General features: G+C 44.3%; 1 protein-coding gene across 1 annotated transcript; it reads left to right on the forward strand.

Annotated features, from left to right (window-relative positions):
• The first annotated feature begins 360 nt into the window (after positions 1 to 360).
• On the forward strand, positions 361 to 16,486 carry DHX36 (DEAH-box helicase 36). The gene is made up of 25 exons (XM_032119040.1): positions 361 to 670; positions 887 to 1,008; positions 1,883 to 2,084; positions 2,751 to 2,789; positions 3,938 to 4,108; positions 4,663 to 4,742; positions 5,652 to 5,726; positions 5,858 to 6,024; positions 6,580 to 6,661; positions 7,123 to 7,263; positions 7,782 to 7,884; positions 8,184 to 8,271; positions 9,119 to 9,174; positions 9,281 to 9,345; positions 9,843 to 9,986; positions 10,488 to 10,605; positions 11,240 to 11,338; positions 11,912 to 12,085; positions 12,375 to 12,461; positions 13,110 to 13,193; positions 13,294 to 13,393; positions 13,479 to 13,569; positions 13,965 to 14,085; positions 14,657 to 14,809; positions 15,451 to 16,486. The coding sequence occupies exons 1-25, from the start codon at positions 467 to 469 to the stop codon at positions 15,634 to 15,636; spliced, it is 2,952 nt and encodes a 983-aa protein (XP_031974931.1). The 5' UTR covers positions 361 to 466; the 3' UTR covers positions 15,637 to 16,486.
• The last annotated feature ends 3,298 nt before the right edge of the window (positions 16,487 to 19,784 follow it).

Here is a 19,784-nt window from a genome sequence, read left to right on the forward strand (position 1 = left end):
AGGTGGGAAGTTATGGCGGTTTTGATGTACTTGCAGTTCTTGTCAACATCTAAATCAACATAATACTAGAAATGCTTTTCTAACACCTGGACATCACTTAAAGCTCATTGGCTGCTCTTTGTTTCACAGATTCAATCTCCTTTCTTGTTGATTAGGCCTGAAAGTATACGAAGATCAAACGTTAACAAAATGACACATCTTTCCCCGTTCTGCAACACTCCGGCCGGTCGGGGACTCGAACCTGGGACCTGGGCGGGTCGGGTTTGGGTTTGGTCGGGCCGAGACTCGAACCCGGGCCCAGCCGCGCTGAGGGGCGGCGGGCGGGCGGCGGGCGGGCGGCAGTGCGGCGGCGGATGAGGCGGGCCGCGCCGGCGGATGAGGCGGGGCCGAGGCGGGGCCGCGCCGGGCCGATTTGAGCCGCGCCGGGCCGGGCCGTGCCGGCTGCTCTGCGCCGGCACTCGCGGCCATGAGCTACGAGCACCGCCGCGACTGGGGCCGCGGCCGAGGCCGGGGCCGCGGCGGCGATGGCGGCTCTGCCTCCGCCGCTTCCTCCTCGGCGGGCGGGCCCGGCGGGCGGGGACGGCACCCCGGCCACCTGAGGGGCCGCGAGATCGGGCTGTGGTACGCGCGCAAGCAGGGCCAGAAGAACCGGGACGCGGACCGGCAGCAGGTGAGGGAGGCGGGGACGCGTCCCGGGGACAGGGCTCATCTGGCCGGGGGGACAAGGGTCTGTGCCTCTGCCCCTTGGAACTGCGCGTAGGGAAAAACGTAGATCTTTGGTCATGCCGAAGAGCCTCGGGAGGCGGAGAACGCCGTGCGAGTGTTGCTAACGTAATTGTGGATACGTGAAGTCCGCGCTGATGGAGGCTGTGCTTTTCTGCCCTAGAGAGCTGTTGTGCGCATGGATGAGCGCAGGGAAGAGCAAATCGTGCAGCTGCTGAATTCTGTCCAGACTAAAAACGACAAAGAGCAAGAAGCCATGTCCTGGTGGTCTGGAGATGAAGAAGGGTAAAGAGATACAATTACTAGTTCTTTTATTTGTTTTAAATTGCACGAACTTTCCATAAGCTGACAGGAAGATGTATCAGAAGTTATTTACCTTTATTGAGTGAATTGGCTCAACAAATATCCTCAGATTTTTCCACATGTATTGTCACATTGAAATGATTGTACCCATTGCTGTAAAACGCTCTCATTATTGCTGAGTTTGGGGTGTTAAATTTCAACTTAAACTCATAAAACTTACAACTGATCTCAAGGCATACTACGGTAGGTACACTCTTCCAGAGGTGGCTTTTGACTTCTGTTTTCAGTTACTGAGCAGTCTTGGAACATTTTCTCAGTGTCTGAAGCAGGGTCTGTTCTGGGCTCGTTAAGGATTTTCAGGAATAGCTGGAATAGGCAGGTGTGCTGAATTAAGGGGATTTGGGATCCATTTTTTTGAGGGATCCAGTTATGGGGCAGTGGATCAAGTGGCAATTGATGGTGCTTTGTTGCTTTGTGGCTTCATTTGGTGCAAAAGAATGTGGTTTTTTTAGAACCTGATGTCAGGTTTTTGGTGGTTGGTAGTTTGAGACTTTAATTGGTTTAATGACTTTCGCTGTAGTGACAGACCCAGAGCAGCTGTGGCTGCCCCTGGATCCCTGGCAGTGTCCCAGGCCAGGTTGGACAGGGCTTGGAGCAGCCTGGGACAGTGGAAGGTGTCCCTGCCCATGGCAGGGGTGGCCCTGGATGGGCTTTAAGGTCTCTTCCAATCCAAACCATTCCATGATTCTCTGTTCCCATGGGCTGCTGGTTCATTAACTGCTGGATGTAATTACGTGCACTCTGCATGTGGCCAGGCACAGCTGGGAAATCTGAAGTTTTTGTTCTGTGTTTCCAGCCCTACTCCAGAACAGCCTGCCAAAGTGAAACCAGATGCTGAAAAAGTTCCTGTAAGACAGAGACCAGCCTTGGAAAAAACATCCCTGGATTGGGATGTGGAATATCTCTGTGAAAAAAATGAGCAGGATGCTGATTTAGATGAGCGGCTTAAAGAAGACTTAATGAAGAAGAGATCTGATCCCAAATATATTGAAATGCAGGTACTTTTCCCTGTGTGAAGTTGAAAACGTTTCATTGACTTTTTTAAAATTAATCTAACCTGAAAATGTAATATCTTGCAGTTTACTAGAAAGTTGTCATAATGTTACTTTTGCTAAGAATTATCTTTAGAATTCATAAAATTCATACCTGTTGATAGAACAGTAATTAAAAATGGGAAATTACAAATTTCAGAAACATTTAGAATCTGAAATTTGAAGCTGACATGTTGTTTCATTGGGTGAGTTTCTCTTTCTTTTTCATGGATTGTATCCGTGCGGTTATGTCTGAAATTGAAAGCACAACACTGGGTTCTGAAGGAATTGCCTCTTGAAAACAGTGGTTTTGTTGTTAACATCCACGTATAGAAAATTGTCTTACCCTGAACATCAGTTCTCTCTTCCATACCAGGCCCTGCTCCTGCACCTGTATATACCTACCTTATCATGTACTGAATTGTTGGGCTGAAATCATTTTTCTAAATAGAATGCAACAGAAGCCATACATGGAATTAAAGTTGTTTCCCATGGGCCTGTGTTTATACAAGTGTTGCTGAGCAGTTTGTCATTATTTTGCAGTTTAGCCCAGATTAGAGGCGAAATCTGTTCTATTATTGCTTCAGTGTTGAAAAGGTGTTTAAAGAGAAATGTTTTTTTCTTTTTCCCCAGAGATTCCGAGAGAAACTCCCCTCATACGGGATGAGAGAGGTGAGCACGTATTTAAAGAGAGACAGTCTGTGGTGCTGGGCTCCAAAACAGGAGAAAGCAGTTGTGAAAGCCCTGTGACTGGCAGCAATCATTTGTGGCCTTCAGGAAGGGAAGAAGCCTCCCAGGTTCTGACCCTGGGGGTGATTTCTTTCCAGACTGTACCGGGGCTCACTGATCATTATTATGGGGTTCAATACAGTGTTCTCATGGGAATATAACTGGGAATACATGGCTGCTACATACATTTAATAATAGGTCTTCTTTTTCTGCTAGTTAAACATCTAGAAGGTTCCTGGTTACTCAAATTGTTGTGCTTTCTTCTGTGTATAAAATTGTGCCCTTTGTTGCACAATTAGCCAGTGTAGAATTGAATATAATGCCAATTAAGCCTTTTTAGCTTCAACCACAGACTTAATGGCTGCACTGCTGGCCTTCAGTGCCATTAGTTTCCCAGTTGCAGGATAAGGTCAGTGACAGTAGGGGCTGTTACTAATTGATATTAATTCTTCAGGTGGTATCCCCTGTATGCGGTAGGAATGGAGTATTCTGATATGTTTGCTTTTGCAGGCTCAGTGGATGATTAGTGAGCTCCTTCCTACAGTTTCTCTATTTGCCATAATGTCCTTTCTGTTAGCATTTGTTTCTTAAAATAGTCATACTCCCCTTAGCAGTCCTTGGGGTGGGGAGGTGGAGGCTGGGAAACTGTTCCTGTTGGTACAAGAAATGTTAAAATACTGTGCTGAAAACCTTTAGTTCATGCAGGCTTGGAGTCCAACCAGGCAGCTTTGTGTTCAGTCTCCAAAGATTTACAGGAGCCAAGTAGGAAGCAGAAAGTTTAAAAGTGTATTTCAGGCTTTTCATTTTAGTTCTTTTATGTTTTTTTCATACAGGATCTAAAGTATTTAAAGCTAGTGTTGAGGTTGGGTGTGCTTTAAACCCTACGCATGGGAAGTGCAAATGTGCAGAAATTACTTCTGTGAGGTTTAAACTAAACTTTTTTTTGTAGCATTACCAGAAGCAGCCGAGCGTTTCTTCAGCTGTTGACACTTTGCTCAGCGTTCATCCCACAGGAGCAGAGAATTGTCAAAATCCTCTAAAATCCATTTGCAACAACAACACAGTAATTGTTTTGTCTTCGTTTGGGCCAGGAGCTTGTGAAGCTGATCAACAACAACCGTGTGACGGTGATCAGCGGCGAGACAGGCTGCGGGAAGACCACGCAGGTGACGCAGTTCATCCTGGACGATCACATCGAGCGCGGCCTGGGCTCCACGTGCAGGATCGTGTGCACCCAGCCCCGCAGGATCAGCGCCATCTCCGTGAGTGCCCCTTCCCCTGCGCCCTCGCTCCACACCCCCGAGCTTCCCGCGTTCCTTCTGGGGCGCCTCAGAGTCTGCTGCAAATAACAGTTCTGTTAATGTGCACTAATTGGATATTCACAGGATCTGGCCATTGATGGAGTATGGCACTGCAGCCTTGTTCTTCCCTGGCTTTAGTCATGTGTTATATCTGTGATTTTAATGGATTTGGGCAGTGCAAATGTCAATTAAGATAAAAACTAATCTTGTGCCAGGCCCTCTAGAGGTATATTAATGAGCAGGAAGGAATCTGGCTTTCAAGTTCTCAGTAGTTACTCTCCTTGATAGTTCAGTGTCAGACGGGCAAAGCTCATCCTGCTGAAAGTGGAATGTGCTGCTAATGCCCGAGTGGGTGTGTTTCTCTAAAGTCTTGTCCCTGGGTTGCTGCTCTCAGGGGGAGAGAAAAGGTTGTTTTCAGGGCATTTCTTTGTTATTTACAAACCATCTCGGTTCTGGGTGTTCCTACTGATGAGCAGCTCATCACAGATCAGCCTGATTTTCTTTCTCCCCCTCAGGTGGCTGAGAGGGTGGCTGCTGAGAGGGCAGAGAGCTGTGGCAATGGCAGGAGCACGGGCTACCAGATCCGCCTGCAGAGGTGAGCGGCTCTGTGGGAAGGGCCTGTTGTTATCCAAAGGAGACAATTTGAAAAGTAGTTCTAAAAAGAAATAACTGCTTTCCTGCTGATATTTCCCCTAAAGGAATTCCTGCGAGGAAGGAATGAGGTTTTTGAATTTTATGAAAAGGTTTGAGTGCAGTTACTGTGGTTTATGCCCCATGTGACAGTGACTAGCCCGTTAGACGTTGTTGAGTAAGTCCTGTTTTCAGCTCTTGTAAAAGGTTCTGCTGTGGGCAGAAATAAAACTGATGTCCCTAATCCCATGAATTTCAAGGAAAAGTGAAAATGCTAAAGGGGAGAATGCTCCAAACTGTATTTCTGTGGAAAGCTATGTGTTTGCTATGTGTATGTATGGACTAATTCCGTGGGACCATGTAATAGGTGCAGTAACAGGAGCTTGCAGAGCAAAAGCTCTTATATTTGGAGTTGGCTATAATTTTAAAGAGTATCTGAAGTGGTACCAGCACATAATGGAGCCCTATTGCTGAAGCAAAACTGCTGGTGAGAGAGGACAGCTCAGCCCTCGCAGCATTTTAACTGGAATTCATAGAATCTCTCTGCTATTTCTCTTTGCTCACAATCCTGTGCATGTGAGTGCCCTCTGTTCTGAGCCTGGAGAGCTGCAGGAGCTGGGGATCAGCACCTCAATGTGCAGGAGATGGCAAGGGATGTCTGGGAAGCCAGAGCCTCTCCCTGGTCCATTCCCCGTCCAAAAAAGTGATGCAACAGTAACCTAATTCCTTGTTCCTCCCATTGTGCTGCGAGTGAGGGAGGCAGTGAGGCACATCTGCATCGTGTCTGGCATGGCACCTGCAGTTGGGGTTTAAGCTTTTAAAGTATTTTGTTAAATACAAAGGAGAACTGAGGAGTTGTTGTTGTGTCTTTCAGTCGGTTGCCAAGGAAACAAGGTTCGATTTTGTACTGTACCACGGGAATTGTCCTGCAGTGGCTCCAGTCAGATAAGTAAGAGCTCCTATTAATGAGACACTGAATGCAATTATGAAATGAATCCTGAGCTGTTCCAAACTTAGTCATGGCTTTGCTTTATAATTTTTCTAAAAACAAAAGTTTAACTTCCTCCCCTTCTATTTTAGGCACTTGTCCAGCATCAGTCATGTAGTTCTTGATGAAATCCATGAAAGAAATCTTCAGTCAGATGTTTTAATGAGCATTATTAAAGATCTTCTGAATGTTCGACAGGATCTAAAAGTCATACTGATGAGTGCTACTTTAAATGCAGAGAAGTTTTCTGAGTACTTTGGTAGGTGAAATGCTTCCTAGGAATGTTCCTCTTAAGTAATTTAGGCTTCCACAGTATAGTGCAGTTCTTGAATTACAGAATTTATTTGTATCAAAAGAAGAAATTACTTCAATTTTACAAAGATTTGCCAGCTTCTGGAGATGCAGTTTATCTCAGTTTTATCTCATTATGACCTGATCTTGCTTCTGGTTTTGCTTTTCAGACATGTTATGGAAGCAGAGTCCAAAGTGTTTTCCTAGTAAATATTTACCATGTTTTAGCATTCTTGGTGTGAGTGGGCAGGGAGATTGAACTTTTAGTTGTTCAGTCTCCCAGCTTTTTCCAGCGGCTGGAACCAGCTGAACATCCTGGTATCCAAAATACTGCCTGCTGCCTGTGCTTTTTTATTCAGCAGCCTTATTTGGGGGTGAATTTGGCATCTTCCCTGACAATTGGAAATGTCCTGTAGACATGGCAGCTTTATTGCAGAAATAGTGAGGAATGTTTACTGCTTCTACTCTTCCAGTGCAGTATTTCATCAGTAGTTTTAAAACCGAGTTCTGCCTCCCTCCACAGACCATTGCCCAATGATTCACATCCCTGGGTTCACTTTCCCGGTGGTGGAATATCTGCTCGAAGATGTCATTGAGAAGTTGAGGCAAGTGTTTTTTCTGAACATCATTTCAGACAGTATTTGGGAGGGGGTTTAGCTTAGTGTATGTATGCTCAAAGAGTAACTTGGCATAAAGAAGAATTGCCTGCATTTTTCAACAGAAAACCTTTGAAGGGGGGCCTTGTACTGTAATTACAGATGACACACGGCTACCTGGGAATGTTGGCTTGAGGGGAAGAACAATTTCTCTGTTGGTGTGGTGAATTTTCAGATGTCTAAATCAAACTAGTCTTTCTTGCTGTTCACTTCTTTTTCCCTACATGTTCTTGTGCTTACTAGGGTTGGTCCCTGCTTTTGTAAGATTTCTGTCAGAACAGAAACTGAAGGATCTTACACATGGGCTAGCTAAACCACAGCATATTGTCCATGGTTTGGAAAACTGCTGTGCAGCTGCTCCAAATTCCCTCAGTTTCAAATGGAATTGTGTTTGCTCCTCCTGTGTAAAGGTACACCCCGGAAAAGATGGACCGTCGGCTGCACTGGAGGAAGGGCTTCATGCAGGGCCACGTGAGCAGGCCAGAGAAGGAGGAGAAGGAGGAGATCTACAGGCAGCAGTGGCCAGGCTACCTAAGGCAGCTGCAGGGCAGGTTGGGCCCAAGTTTCTCTTCTGTTTTCAGTTTTCAGGCAGCTCTGAAGTGAGAACCATAAATCAGTGCTGTATTGTGTTGCTGGGCTTTCGTAACAGTGGGGTAGTGGCTGCTGTGGAAAATGATGATGGAATTCCCTGTGTAGTTGGCTGGCAACCAGTGAAGTGCTTTAGAGACAGCAGAATTAGCTCCCTTTGAGTTACTCAATGTAAATTTCAGTTCATTACCTAAATATAGATTTTCAGTCCCTGGCTCATCCATGAGAAGGAGAGAGGTCATGTAAGTGCTTCAAAGACAATTCAGTCACGACATGGTAACTCTTCAACTGTACTGAACTGACAATAATCCCACTGAACTAAATGTGGAGAGTACTTCGAGGTGCAGGAACTGCTTAAAGAACTGAGCTGATTGGAGGTGGGTTCATGGCTGGGTGGTTCACTCAGAGCCTGGCAGCAGGAGCAGGAGCCCCTGGCTTTGCCTGTTCCAAGGGACCAGTGTCTGTGCTTTCCCTGCTGCAGGTATTCAGCAAGTACAATTGATGCCCTGGAAATGATGGATGATGACAAGGTGGACCTGGACCTTGTAGCAGCCCTGATCAAACACATTGTGCTGGAAGAGGAGGTACAGTGGGACTGAGCTGGGGGCAGTGGCAGTGCCAGAGCTGGCATGGTTGGTCACACAGAAAGAAGGGAAATTTTTGTTTGCGCTTCTAAGTAATTGAACAGCTTTGAATTAATCTTACATTCAGATAAATACATGTAGGTAGCTCTTTTATAGAAAAAAAGCCTTGATAGACTGTTCCAGACTGGGTCAGTGAGATTTCAGATCTCACATGCCCACCATGTATGCAAGGAGCTGGCTCCCTGTAGTGTGTGATGTGTTCTGACCTCTCTTTCCTTCACTCCCTCTTTTCCCTGTAGGATGGTGCAATTCTGGTGTTTCTGCCAGGCTGGGATAACATCAGCACTTTGCATGAGCTCTTGATGTCACAAGTCATGTTTAAGTCAGGTAAAACCCAAACTCTCCATGGGAGTTCTGGCGGTAGCATTGGTGGCAGACTCTTCTTGCATGGGGTTGCTGCTGTTGCACTGGATTAATTTTTTTCCCCCATCTCTCCTCTCCAAAATGTTCAGCAGTTTTTGTGTCTGTGGTATCTTTCCTCTGCTGACAACAACTCATTTTCCTCAGTGTGGGAGTGACAATCTGAAAAACAACCTGACCTGCATCTTCTTCCTCTTGTCCTTTCCTGTAGCTGGGAGAACTCCCATCCAAAATAACTCCATTGTGCATGCACCTCCTCTGCGCTCCATCCTTGAGCAGCTTCCCCTGCTTTGCTGATAGTTCCTTAAATCCTGTCTATTCGAGAACCTTTCTTACAGATTCTCAAGTACTCTGTGCCTGTCTGTCACACTTCAACTTGTCCCTTTGCATCTCTCATGTTTGTCTCACCTATCTTAGCTGGGCTCTTGACTGTTCACATGTTGACTTGCAGTGTGGTTGTGTACATACCAGAGATGCAGAATTCCAGTTTATTGAAAGATTGTGTCAATTTGTGTATTAAACTTGACCAATTATTAAATAACTCCAGAATTTAAAAATGAAATCTAAATTACTGTAAATAACTTCATATATTTTCTTGAACTTGCCATGTTATAGCATCATAAAAAAGGCCTTTATACCTTTTTACTTTAGAATTTGCTGTTATGATACAAATACATATGGTCTCAGAGCAAGAAACAATAGCCTGACTTGCAGCCTATTTTTTCTGTTCTGCATAGTTGATTTAGTTGATTTTCCTGTAAAATTGGAAGTTTCTGTGCTTACATCATATCTTTTACTGATTTTTAACTTTCAGATAGGTTTATTATCATACCTTTGCATTCATTGATGCCTACTGTTAACCAGACTCAGGTATGCTGCTCTTTTATTGCAATATTTCACAACTACCAAAGAAAAAAAAAAAAGAAGCACATGTTTGGTTTTGGCAAACACATAAATGGGCCCTGGATAATTACAGGTGTTCAAGAAGACCGCGCCAGGAGTGAGGAAAATCGTGATTGCAACCAACATTGCAGAGACCAGGTAAATGCCTGCCTGCCCAGAGCCAGGAAAGCTGTGTGTTTAACAAAATAAATGGAAGTGATAATGCAAAGTATAAACCTGTTCGGTTTTCCCAAAAATAAGTTTTGGTGTTTGTGCCATTCATTTATAACACTTTGTCTTTAGAAATATTTATAGACTAAACAGAGTTTCCATATAATTGTTTTAAATAATTCAACCAACTACATTGTTTTGAGCAATTAAACTACAGGAATGCTAAACAATTACTAGAATGACTTGTACATGATCATCTGAGCTGCCTGTCCTCTCTTCAGGACCCAAGTGGGGACTTTGGCCAGATCCAGGAGAATAAATCAGCTCTTTCTTGAACTGTTCAGTAGCATAGTTCTTAATGAAATTCCAAACGGATTTTTTTAATTGCTGACTCTGTTTGGGAGGGAATAAAGAGAGGCCAAACCCGATTCTAGGTCACACATGCAAAGATGAAAAGTTGCTTTTTTCCCTCTTTTTTTCAACAGCATTACAATCGATGACGTCGTGTTCGTTATAGATGGGGGGAAAATAAAGGAGACTCACTTCGACACCCAGAACAACATCAGCACCATGACAGCAGAGTGGGTCAGCAAAGCCAATGCCAAGCAGAGGAAGGGTCGAGCAGGAAGGTAAGAACAGTGAGGTGCTTAGGGAAGTCTGGGGATGTTGAGTTTCCAATAGTGCTGAAGGTTCTTCTTTCTTACTTGCACGTGCTGGCACAGCCGGCTCCTGTTCCTGGGCAAGGAATGATTTCCTTGTCTTCCTAGGAAGCTGAATTGACTTGTGCTGCATTTAACTCCAGAGTTTCCCTCCTATAAAAGAAAGTCCTGCATTGTATTTTAATTTTAGTCACTGTTGGCCCTCACACCTGATTTATGAGGCTGATACATTAAAATGGAAATGGCGTAAAAACTAATTTGTGTTCTCTATGCCTTTTTCCTGCTGATGGGTCTGTGTTTCAGAAGACTGGCGTGGCTTTTACAGTTGGATACACTTCAGTTCTAATTCCTTGAGGAGTTTTGGGAAGGTTGTTGTAAGCAAACGCAATCATAGTGTCATAGTTTCATAGGAAAAGAACCCCCACAACAACCAACTAAACCCAAAGGAATTGTTTCTTTAAATCGTTGCAGAGTTCAGCCAGGCCACTGTTATCATCTGTACAACGGACTGCGTGCCAGCCTTCTGGATGATTATCAGTTACCAGAGATCCTGAGGACACCTTTGGAAGAACTCTGCTTACAAATCAAGGTAAACAGAGGGAATCTTCAAATATATTTATTATCTACTTTTCCATTGGGATAAGTGGTTGAGAGAATAAGTTAACACAACTGTGACCCTAGGATTGTTAAGCCAAAATTCTGTTACACCAGAAATGCAGTGTATTCAGCCAATAATGGCAGCAACTTTTGTAAATGCACACTTGTATCTGGGTGCATCAAACCCAGGGGAAACAGAATTGTCTAGTATCAATAAAAGGTGAAGTCTACTAACAAAAATTCGGGCTGTGCTTTTTCCCAAATATCATTCAATCAGAGAAGCTTCAGTGAGAATTCCAGTGAGTCAGTTTATGTGATTTCTTAAAAGAATTTCACTACAAAGCACTTTCAGAACTGGTGTGAATTTCCCTTTTTGGCAGTTTGCATTGAATTCCTTATGCAAGCAGAAGGAATGCCCTGTGTATGCGAACTGAATGAAGAATAGATCCTTCTGCTACAAATTTCATCACTAATACTTTTTTTTTGTATCCTTAGTTCTTAACTAAAGAAATTCTAACTCGAGCTGTGAATTACTCACACTATTTCAATGAGTGTGGTTATGCTAACTAATTTTAGGCAACTGTCTTCAGTTGCTGTAGGCTTTTCTTGTGATGTGTTTCTTTCAGATCCTGAAGCTTGGTGGAATTGCCTATTTTCTGAGCAAACTGATGGACCCCCCGTCTCGTGATGCTGTGATGTTGGCCATAAATCACCTCATGGAGCTGGTAAAGTGTTGCTGCATATACAGGAATGATCTATTCAGGGCCCTGGTACTGTGTGTGTTACCTGACACAGGTCTGGCTGCACAGCTCTGGGCACTGCAACCCCCTACCCTTTGTGCAGAGCCCTGAGGTACCCTCACTGCACAGAGGGAGCACTTCACATAATCCATGATGTGCTCATGGGCTCTACAGAGTAGTTCTGAGGGATTAGTTAAGTGACTCCAAACAGACATGTGACCCAACATTTAAGGTGTTGATTTAACTCCCTACCCCTGCTGCCTCCCCAGCCTTCCTGTTCCAGGTGGATCAATGAGGAGTTTGAGACAAATGAGGCATGTGGGAGAAGTACATTGTATGTCATTGTTCCCTTGGATGCTGGGGAAGGAGACATTAGTGACACATTTGTTCTGCTGATTCCTTGCTCTGGTGTTGTTTGTACAAATGAGTTGTAGCCATAAATAGAAATATCTGATTTGCATAGTAGTGGGTGATATCTATGTACCAGTGGCTTTTCTAAGGAAATCCTCCCCATTTCATATAACTGTTGTTCTTCCCTTTCCACCCTTGTCCTGGCAGAATGCTCTGGACAGGCAGGAGGAGCTGACTCCCCTGGGTGTCCACCTGGCACGGCTGCCTGTGGAGCCGCACATCGGGAAGATGATCCTGTTTGGAGCCTTGTTCTGCTGCCTGGACCCTGTGCTGACCATTGCAGCCAGCCTGAGCTTCAAGGACCCTTTTGTCATCCCTCTGGTAAAGTCTCACAGACGACAATTACATGTGGGAGTTTAAGAATCTCAGTAGGATACTGGGACTTAGTGAGGTGTTACAGTTTAAGAGCACTTTCATTAATGTCATGTTAATTACATTTTTACTAGTGAGACTGCCTTCACATACTATGAATTGTCATTTTTCCTATGGAATATTGGAAATAACTGTAATTTTCATGTATGTTACACACAGAGTACTGTATAGATGTACCTGAATTAGAAAAAGAGAACTGTCATGTCAGTCTGGGTATTATGTAAGTTCTAATTTTTAGGGCAAAGAGAAAGTTGCAGATGCAAGAAGAAAGGAGCTGTCGAAGAACTCAAAAAGCGACCATCTGACTGTGGTGAATGCTTTCACTGTAAGCATGTTTTCATGTGGTTTTTTTTCTTCTAGAATTTTAATTTGAGTAATATAGATGATCCTAAGGAAAAAGCTGATCAGTTTATTCTCTGTAGGCTTTCTTTTTTGGCTTCTACAGAAACATAAAACCAAACTGATTTTCACCCTTCTAGTGTTGGAGAATCTTGTCTCCAGGCTCAGTAACCTGATTTCTGGTGGATAAGTTTGAAAAAGACAAAGGAAACATAGTATTATCATTACTTTGCTGACATTGTTCATTCATGTCCTGGCCTCTACGAGAGGCTGAAGCCATCTTCAGAAGTGTTGGACATTTTGCTGTATTGTGTTGGGGTAGGAGAGGAGGAAATAAATGGCCTGGAAAATGCAGTTCCTGCCCAGAACTGTTAATTACAACAAAGGGTGCTCTGGCAAACACAGCCAGATATCACTGCTTGCTAGGGAAAAAGGAAGATGGTGATTCAACATATTATGAAGCTGTGTTTTTCTGCACTGTGGTGTGTGCACATATACAGAGAATCAAAGGATTTACTTTCTCCCTAGTAGGGAACATGTGACTGTTGTTTGTTGACCTCCAGTTTTCACTGTCCCTAAGTTTGTAGTGTGTGTTCACTCATAAACGCCTTAGAACTCTGGTTTTCATTTCTAGGGCTGGGAAGAGGCTCGGCGTTGCGGTTTCAGGAATGAGAAGGACTATTGCTGGGAATATTTCTTGTCCTCAAATACCATGCAGGTAACGGCATCCTGCCAGGTTAAAACAGGATCCTGTCTGTGGGGAAAAGGAGGTGCCTTTGGTGCAGCATCATTCTAGGGCAATTTTCGTTGTTTCCTAGATGCTGCATAACATGAAAGGGCAGTTTGCTGAGCATCTCCTTGCAGCTGGATTTGTGAATAGCAGAGACCCCAAGAATCCCAAATCTAACACCAACTCAGGTAACTGTGGAGGGAAAGGGAGAATTTATCCCAGCTGAAATCACAGCTTGCAGAACTGCCTCACTTACTTTGCTGTCCCCTGCAGGTAATGAGAAGCTGCTCAAAGCAGTCATCTGTGCTGGCCTCTATCCCAAAGTGGCAAAGATCCGGCCCAGCTTCAGCAAAAAGAGAAAAATGTGAGGGTTTGGTTTAGTGCTGGTTTGTATTCAAGATGTTTTCTACATGGCATAGTTTGGCAAGGTGAAGCAGTGGCTTGAGTGCATGAATGAATGTCACTGTACAGTTTCAGTCATGGTTGTGTGTTACTTCCTCTGAGAAAGGTGGGATTGTTGATTATTTTTTTTTTTTTTTTAACATCTGGATTCCTGCTAATGCTTGAAATATTTGTGTGACCTTACCGTGCCATGGATAGTATTACATCTCAGTAGCACAGCTCTCAAGGGGTTCTACAGCAGCACTTCAAACACTGTCACTTCTGGTTATTTGGGAAGAGGGACCCCAGGGATCCTGGTCTGTCGATTTATCACTTCTTGTATTATCAGACTCTTTTGTTGTTGTTTTTTCTTTGAAGGGTGAAAGTTTGCACCAAGACAGATGGATCAGTTAATATCCATCCCAAATCGGTGAACGTGGAGGAAACAGAGTTCCATTATAACTGGCTCGTGTACCATTTGAAGATGAGAACCAGCAGTGTGAGTCAGGGGTTGTGCTTGTGGGGTTTATTTGTTTTATTATCCCTTTTAAAATGAGCTTGGATCAGGGTTCAGAGGGGATGTGAACAGCTTTTGTTCTGGGGCCTTCCTGTCTTGGCCCATTCTTTGTACGCACCATCAGATTATGTCCTTTGTGACACTGGGGCTATTGTACCACAACTAATGAACTTCTGTGGTTTAGTTCTTGGGGGTTTTTGGAGGATTGGGGTTTTTTAAGATCTGGCAATAACAGGTGTAAATTTTTAAATTTTAGTTTATTTTTTTCATTTCAGTCCAGTCCTAACACTTCTCAATATGCTGACATTTTTTCCTCTCATTGTTATGGAGCATCTGGTTTAATTTCACCACTGCATGAAAGACTTGAGACCATTTTTGCTCTTGTTCAATCTGATTTCATGTAACTTTTCTTGAACTGATTTGCTTCATACATCTTCAGAATTTGTGAGTAACTGAGTAATGATCTTCTGGAATTCTATAGGAGTCTCATGAAGGATTACTGATGGCACTTGAGGTATTTTGAGGGTGATCAGACAATTCTGTTGTTGTGCAGATTTACCTGTATGATTGTACAGAAGTGTCTCCATACTGCCTCTTGTTCTTTGGAGGGGATATATCCATTCAGAAGGATAAGGAGCAGGACACCATTGCTGTGGATGAGTGGATTGTTTTCCAGTCTCCAGCAAGAATAGCACACTTGGTCAAGGTGACTATGTTTCAAAATAATGTACATGGAAGGCTCAGTTTAACACTGGTTCTGCTTGGGGATTTCTGGATTTGATATTCCTGTGTGCCTATTGATTCATCACTCAGGGAGATGATGTTTGAAATGCACTCCCAGCGAGCAGTTCAAGCACACAAAGCAAACAAAAGTGATCTAATGTTGCACAGCAGAAGTTGTAGGATGACTTGCTTAGTCCGGGAAATGTCCACGTGGATATGGAAACATGAGGGTGGGGCCTCCTCAGTTAACAGGAATAGGTTCTATAGAACTGTTAAATATTAGGTCCCAGAAATCATACCTGACTCTTTTTTTAAATTTTATTTTTATTTTAAACCACTCTTTTTAATCCTGAAATAGCCAGCTAATGGATGTGTGGTCTGTTAGAGGCATCACATCCAGAGATGGTGATCTCTCATCAAAGGTAACACGGCTGGGTTTTGAGAGACAGTGTTTGATGCTGAAAATAGCAATGTGGAAATGAATTGATGGGAGAAGAGTGGGTGTAAGGGTCAGGAGAACAGAGGGCCCAAGGCATTGGAACCTCCCTGTTGATGCTGTGTGTAGCTCTAACTGCCCGTCTCTTTCCTTTTTCCTTTTTTTCCCTTTATTACAACACTTTCCAGAATTTGAGACAAGAACTCGATGATCTTCTACAAGAAAAAATAGAAAACCCCCATCCCGTGGACTGGAATGATATTAAATCCAGGGATACAGCAGTGCTGACAGCTATTATAGACTTAATCACCACGCAGGAGAACGAGGGCGTCAGGAACTTCGCGCCGCGGTTCCAGGGCGAGCGCTACAGCTGACACGCTTCACCTGAGCCACGCTGCCAGCCCAGTCACCTTTTTTATAGCATTTCTTTAGCTAGAGGAACAACTTTTGTAGGGTAAGCTGGTAATTTCCTCATCCTGAGGAGCAGTTATTTGGAGCTAGTTGGCAGTATGTGTACGTGCATGTGTTCTGTGCTCAGTTAGCTTTGTGAGGGAGAGAAAGGCAGTTGTTGGATGGTGTATGGTTCTTGTCCTGCTATAGCTGTTTTCTTTGGGTTTTTTACCCATCAGGTAACAGATATTTTAAAAACCTGCTAAAATACTGCTTGGTAATACCTAAACTTTTTTTTTTTAATGGGGTGTGGTGAGTAATTACACTTGCTGTGTTATTCCAGCTGTGCAGCAGTCTGCTCACCAGCACTTCCACAGAAGGTAATTACAGCTTAATTAAACTAAACTTGAAAACACTTGTTGAATTTTTACTGTGGGAGGAAACAATCTTCACCTTTCCTGCATTTCATCCCATTCAATTAATCTTCCTTTGCTTTCTGTCCTTGTCCATCATCACTACTGACTGAAATTGTAGATTACAGAAAGCAGTGTTAGATAAAAGTCATGTTGGATTATGCGTTAAGGTTTCATTGCATTCAGGTTGGGGTTTTTTTTTAAGAAGTTCATGTATAAGTTATAGTGTTCCATTAAAAGTCTTTTTTTGCAAGTCATTTCAACTGTTCTCAATGTTTTGAATGTCGTTCTGTTTTGAATGTTTTCCAGCTATGGAAGAATATTTGAATAACAAAGTTTGTTAAGGATTTTGAGGTTTATCCTCGAGTAAAAAAGGTTGTGTCTCCTTTTGTTTGCCTGGAAATATAACTTTTCTCCCTTCTTTGGTGTTTTCTTGGTTTTTTTTCTTTGCAAAAGTGACCTTGATCATCAAGCTCAGGAGGATTTATGTGCTTTATCCTGAAGAAAGCAGAGCAGCTCAGGTGAAACTTATTTTTTATACAGAAATAAGTCAAAGTTAGTGGCTAGACGATGCTTTCCATTGGGTTAGCAAAGCTGGAGGGCGCCAAGCTCCTCGTTGCCACTGCCAGCTGCAGAAAATAGATCGTTTAACCTCCCTCCCCAACCACCAATTGACTGTTTCACCCTCAGGTGTTTTAAATGAGGAGGCGGAGGAGGAGAATTGCCCTGCCCCGCGGGTTGGGGGTTCCGGAGGGAGTCTGAGGAGGGGGAAAAGAGGCACCGACGGCTGCAGGGAGGGAGGAGCCGGGTCGGGAGCGTTCGCTGGGCAGCAGCCGGGCCGTGAGGGCCGTGAGGCTGCGGGAGAACCGGGCTGGAATGGCTTCGTGACACCCGGACTTGCCGGCGCCCGGGGCTCGGCTCCGCGCGGGCCGCGGCCGCTCCCAGGATGCGGCAGCCACGGCGTCGCTGGAGGTAAGCCCCGGACTCAAAGGGGAAAGCAAAGGGGACTAAATTAGTGATAACTGTGTGGAAATGGGAACGAAATAATTTGTAGTGGGGAACTTCTGTGCTGGAAACAAAGGCTGTCGCTAGGGCAGGAGGGAACAAAATGGCGCCCAGCCCTGAGGCGCAGCGCTGGCCCCGGGCTGCGCAGGGCCGGGTGGGCTGCTCCGCATCACAAGTCGGTGCTTTATTTGAGGAAAAGCTGGCACTGGTAGCACTGTTACTGGCAGAGCTGGATTAAATGTCATGAAGAAAATACGGGCTGGCACATGGTACCTGCATTATTCCCCTTTCTCATGATTTTTGCAGTACTTAAATGATGGCTAATTTTCTAATTAATAGCACAAAAGGAGGGCCAAAAGGAAGTGGTAGTGATAGAGCCTGGGTAAAAATGGCAGTTTCGGTTGATGATGAGTTCCCTCAAGCCCCACACTGCGGAGGCTCAGGGTCAGCAGTGGCACAAGGGCCACCCCCAGAAGAAAGGCTCAAGGGGTCACAGGTCAGATGTTAGGAAGTGACTGAAGCGTAAATAGTGATAGTGCTGTACTTTTTCACAGTACTGAAAGCACACAGCCTAACATACTCTTTTGTGCAGAAAGGTACTAGAAACCTCTGTGTTCTTCAGAGTTTGAAAATGAGCATAAATGTTAGGGATGCTGGATTAGAGTTAATTTTCCTTGCTAGTGTGTGTGATGCCGTGTTTGGATCTGTGATGTAAATTGTGTTATTCCAGGTATGGCTGAGCAAGCCCAGGTTCTGTCTTGGTTCTCGCCTTGCCAGCAAGGGGGCTGGGGACACAGCCAGGACAGCTGACCCCCACTGCCCCCAGGGAGGCCCCAGGCCATCATGCTTAGTCGATAAAGCAGGAACGGGGATTGATGTTTGGAGTGATGCCATTTGTCCTCTCAAGTCCCCATTCTGTGTATGGAGACTGTCTGTTGTGGGGCTGGCTGAATATTCACCTGCCTGTGGGAAGTGGGGAATTAATTCTTTGGTTTGCCCTGCTTGCACATGTGACTTTTGCTTTAAACTGTCTTTATCCCAACCCATGACTTCTCTCACTTTGACCCTTAGAGTCTCTTCTCCTCCATCCCACTGTGGGGATGAGCTGCAAACCAGGCTTAAACCACCGCATCAGGTTATTAAGATATCAAAGAGGTGTAATGCTGATGTGTAAGGTTTGTAACGTAGTTTATATATGGCCAGCCCAAGACCAAGAATGGTCAAGGTCATGTTGTGCTTAATGAAGGCTACTTCTGTCTGTGTTAGTTTTAAGCACCTTCTGGAACTCTGGGTTATGGAATGAAAGAATTCAGTGTTGTAGTAAAGTCTTCCTGACCTTCATGTTATCACCACTTTGCCCAAATGATGAAGTTTTTATACAGCTGTTGAAAATCATTTGCAGATCACAGCAGATAAAGCCTTGGAGTTCCTCAGCCTTGGTGTCAAGATTTACTGGTTATTTCCAACACCTGTGTTCTATCCAGTTGTTTTGCCTGTGTGTGTTAATTTAGAAACAAAATACACCTGGGACACCCAAGCATTTTTGTGAATATATTTTGTCAATCCAGGATTTAAGGTATGTTGCTGAGCAGACTGTGCTTTCTGAGCATGTGCACAGTGACTAAAGTCATGCTATTTTTACCTTTTTATTTTCAGCAAATTAACTTTGCATAATAAAAACAAACGTACTCTTTGCCATGGAAGTCAAGCACAACATGCTGCATTACAGCATTTGTTAAAGTTCAGCAGATACAAATGTTGTATTTGTTGCGTTGCAGGGCTGGTATAAAGCAGCAGAACAGACAAGTACTAAAAACTATTCTTAGGTGTGCCACGACTGTGGAGATGCTGGGCCAGGCTCAAGTCAGGTGGGCACTGGATTTCTGAACAGGTGCCCCTGTGGAGCCACCAGACACATGGGGGCACCTCGACTCACTTGGAGACTTGATTTAGGCAACTGAGAGCCTTTTATTGTTGGCAACTTGCTTCCTGATTACAGAACTTACAGAAGGAAGGGGACACGTATTCCATGTCCTGCAAAAATGAGAGCTGATTTTACAGTAACAAACTCCCAGCTGCCTTCTGTCACTGCTGAGCTCTTAATTAAAAAGGAGGTACTGGTGTAACACCCACCTCCAGTTAAAAAGGAGAGTGTATGTTCAAAGTGCACAGGGGCTGGTGAAGGTGTTGAGTTTTTTAGATGATTTCCTTTGCAATAGCAGTGCTAATAGAAAAGTCAGTGTTCAAAATTACTCTTTTTTTTTTTTTTTTTTTTTTGGGCTAATGAAAATATTGTGGAATGGCTAAATGAGAGTGGCTGAGCCTCCCCTTCCCTGGGCTCCAGGGACAGGAGGCTGGGGAATAATAGTTAAAGCTGAGATTCAGACTGAGCACGAGGAAGCAGGACTTCACTGAGGGAATGGACAGACCCAGGAACACGTACCCTGGAGAGGTGGTGATGCCCCACAGCTGAGGGTGTTTAAGAGGCTTTGGGGGCCCTCAAGAACAGGATTTAACACTGGGTCAGCCCTGAGGGGGTTGGACTGCACAGGGGTGTAGGTCCCTTCCAGCTGACCTGTGCCAAACTACAGGAAGCAGAGGGAACTGAAGAGTCTTTTTTCACTTCCCTCTTAATGCTGTCTCAGCAATGAGATGCTGTCCCAGGCCACGTCCAACAGGTAAATGGGATCTATGGCAGATGAAGTAGTACGACA

Source organism: Corvus moneduloides, chromosome 10 (genome assembly GCF_009650955.1).
Source record: "Corvus moneduloides isolate bCorMon1 chromosome 10, bCorMon1.pri, whole genome shotgun sequence".
Classification (NCBI taxonomy): domain Eukaryota; kingdom Metazoa; phylum Chordata; class Aves; order Passeriformes; family Corvidae; genus Corvus; species Corvus moneduloides.

What these genes read in the sequence shown, in the direction of transcription:
- DHX36 (XM_032119040.1), top strand. Translation starts at nt 467, where the DNA reads ATGAGCTACGAGCACCGCCGCGACTGGGGCCGCGGCCGAGGCCGGGGC. An exon ending in ACCAACATTGCAGAGACCAG is followed by an intron (nt 9,346 to 9,842) that starts GTAAATGCCTGC and finishes TTTTTTCAACAG; the next exon opens with CATTACAATCGATGACGTCG. An exon ending in TTCAGCAAAAAGAGAAAAAT is followed by an intron (nt 13,570 to 13,964) that starts GTGAGGGTTTGG and finishes TTTTCTTTGAAG; the next exon opens with GGTGAAAGTTTGCACCAAGA.